Consider the following 3,308-nt stretch of genomic DNA (forward strand, 5'->3'; position numbering starts at 1 on the left):
ATACCCCCCTTTTTTACCACCATCTTTGTGCACTTACCCAGGTTTGCTTCTTGATGAATGTTGAATGAAACAAGCTCCTATGGTTCCTCAAAGAAGGCCGAGCCACCATGTTTATATACGAGATGCAAGATGGGTATGAATGGGCAAGGCTCGCAGAAAATCAAATTGCCTTTGAGAGTGCAGTTAAGAAGTTGATTAAAGATCTTAAAGATACCAGAGCTCCCCCCTTCAACAGGGTTGACATGTGCATACAAATCATGGAAAGGAACAAGGTGGTCTGGATGGAAGGACCACATGGCTGGAAGACCAGGATGAAATCCTCCTCTAGTTTCTTATGGCAGCAAGCACAACTTTATCTTGGAGCTTTCTTTTAGTGCATTGTATATGACACTCGTCTAGTTCTTTTTGGTTTCACTGTTGAGGCCCTGCCTCCACTGAACTCATCTATATAAACATCTTTTTGGTCTCTCAATTTATAATACAAAAAAAAGAAAAGAATTTCAATTAATATTTATGTAAGAGAAAAAATAGTGGATATATCAAGTTGACCAATTTTTTTATAAAGTAAAATAACTTAGATGTATAATATTTGTGGACATATTAACCAAATGAAAATAAGGAAGAATGTGTAGTTTGTTTTGGCTATCTAATTTTTCAAAATTCAAGTGGAGGTATTCAACATGTTTTATTTAGAACTGCCCCATCCCAATATGATCAGAATATGACATTATTGCAGTCAAATTTTGCAACCATCATCGCTAGAATTAGTATGATGTATTTGACAGGAATTATCAAATGTATTGTTCTGGAATGGAAATTGGCTACTTATTGTATTTTATTTGACTATTTTCAGGAATTTTTTTCCTTGGACAAGACTGAAGGTTTCCTTCACCCGTTTCTTTCCTATTGGTGCCCACACTAAATCGGATTGTAAACTTTATGTAATTTTATTCAATTTGTGAGATTTTGCCAAGATCAAGGGCTTAATGAAAAATACAATAGAGACACAAAATAGATGATAGGGATAAACTGTATTCTATCAAGATGAAAATATTGATCAACTGGATCATCAAGCATTTCATAGAATGAATATGAGCCTGCTTATATAGGAAAGGCTATATGGATATGTGAGCACACAAACATGACATGTGGCTCAATAAGAAAGAAGGGTAGGTAGGAAATAGGTGTGGTAGGTAGGAGAAACAATATAATATTCCACATGAGGTCGATCACCCACCGAAGGTGGAATGTAACAACAAGATAAGACCACAAAAGGTGGAAATTATCCTACACACACTATCCCAATGAGGCACAACCACCCAAGTGTCTCATACCCAAACTACTATGATATGCATGTACCTAAGTAAACTTAAGTAAGGTGTAATAATATCCAACATGAATAATTAATTACACCAAATATAAGATTAGTTCTAGCTGATTGAAATTTCCAACTTGCAGCCTTCTCCAGGGCATGAATTAAGCTCAAAATTTGAAGCTATGCATTTACATCTTAAAATGATGCATGCAAGAGGGTAATGTTGGAAGAAAACTTGATAGTATAGAAAAAATTTTAATTTATCACTTTCAATTAAAAAATTCAACATTTACAAAGTGAACATTCCATGGAAAATATCCTTTGTTTTTATTGAACAGGCATTCCACACTGCATCAGCTCCTCCTGTTCTTGTCCTTATCAGAAACTAATGAAAATCGTAACAGAACTGTAATATTATAATAATAACTGTTCTTGAGGGTAGAAAAGGGTTTCGCTAGTTGGGAACGTGGCACTGCTTCCTTATCTCACCTTGCGGTCCAGTCAACACATCAATTGACCCCATTTTTACCATCGCTCTCCCAAACATCTTCCTCCAAATGGCTGGATACTTAGCATAAATCTTCACGAGTCTGGAAGTAGAATTATTTGACATCAATGTTTGATCAGAATATAACAGTCCGCGTCTCTGTAGCAAATCGACGTAGTATTTCACGTCCAAATTATTAGGGGTCAGAGGATCGAATGAAACAACGACGTTGGGTGGATTTGAAGGGGGGCATTGGGCTTTGAGCTGAAGAGCATAGTGAGGATCCATCGAAGGGTCCTCCCCACCTCTGCCGCTGAAATTGTACAGACGATCACTGAAAGCAGCGCAGTGCGAACTCCCAATTGAATGTGCTCCTGCATAAACATAAACATCTTTTAGAGTGGAAAATTAGTTTATGAATGCAATTTTAATGTTCTAAGAATTGTACCCACCTGAAAGAGTAACCATGTCCTCTTGGGACAAATGTTTTCGAGCAAAGAGTTGTGTCAGCTGCTTTACGTCGGATGAGTAAAGTGGAAGATTCCCCGGAGTATCCGATGCTCGAGATATTCTCCCGTCTCTTCGTCCTCCCTCAACAGCCCACATTAATCCACCAACCTGAACATGGAATTTACATGGTTAGCAATATAATCTTAAAAGATAACTCCTACTTAGCTCAAATCTTTCTAGAAATCTTACTTGATGGGCACTGTCTCTTGCAGCGAAAGCCACTATGTCAGCACAAGAAACCAGTCCTGGGCATTTGGCTTCTATTCTAGATTTTGCTGCATCAATGATGTCGTAGCCTGAAAGGCTGGGATTGTTTGCAGGGGCGTCTTTCTCTGCAACGTTTCCTGGTGTGGAGTCGAGGAGGATTGACCCGTCACAACCCTGCAATAACAAGTATATATGTTAATATGCATACACAATGATACTTGTGAATAGTAGCTGATTCAAGAATTGAGAATACTTACTCTTACAAAGCAATCGTGAAAATGCAACCTTATGAGAGGAGGTGCCAAACCAGGATTGGCTCTAAGAACTTTGCCCACAACATCACTTACAATTGCCTCTGCCTCAGGGCATGTATGACGGTAGTAACCCACCTTTAACCCGGCACCATTAACCATTCTGTTCGTAAATAACAACAGTAGGATAAGTGGCACGCCAGCAAGAATCATTTTCATTTCGGACCACGTGAATAGTAACCGCAATTAAATCCGAAGAGAAGATAACAGGTTAACACGGGAACTTTTCTTTTTTTCTCAGGAATGGAGAATAGAGATTGACATATGAGATTCGAGAGGACGTGGTATTTAAATGGACGTTCCATCACCGACCTTAATCTGGTCAATAGGAATCCGTGGTTGTCAAATTTGACGAAACTCTTTGACGTAAAGTAATATATTTTATCTTTTATTTTTTTAAATGCCAAAAGTAGTATAGATGGCGTTCCATTTAATGCTAAAATATGATTTAACAACTGTAGCTCACTGTACTAGAATG

The 3,308-nt window shown here is 38.0% G+C and overlaps 1 protein-coding gene across 1 annotated transcript; it reads right to left on the bottom strand.

The window, feature by feature from the left end:
• Window positions 1-1,568: 1,568 nt before the first annotated feature.
• Window positions 1,569-3,078, bottom strand: LOC131074049 (peroxidase 5). Its single transcript, XM_058010596.2, has 4 exons — window positions 2,777-3,078; window positions 2,502-2,693; window positions 2,255-2,420; window positions 1,569-2,176 (listed from the first exon to the last, which is right to left on the bottom strand). Exons 1-4 carry the CDS (start codon window positions 2,987-2,989, stop codon window positions 1,770-1,772), a joined length of 978 nt encoding a protein of 325 aa, XP_057866579.2. The 5' UTR covers window positions 2,990-3,078; the 3' UTR covers window positions 1,569-1,769.
• Between the last annotated feature and the right edge of the window lie 230 nt (window positions 3,079-3,308).

The sequence above is a fragment of the Cryptomeria japonica genome, chromosome 4 (genome assembly GCF_030272615.1).
Source record: "Cryptomeria japonica chromosome 4, Sugi_1.0, whole genome shotgun sequence".
NCBI classification, from domain to species: Eukaryota; Viridiplantae; Streptophyta; class Pinopsida; order Cupressales; family Cupressaceae; genus Cryptomeria; species Cryptomeria japonica.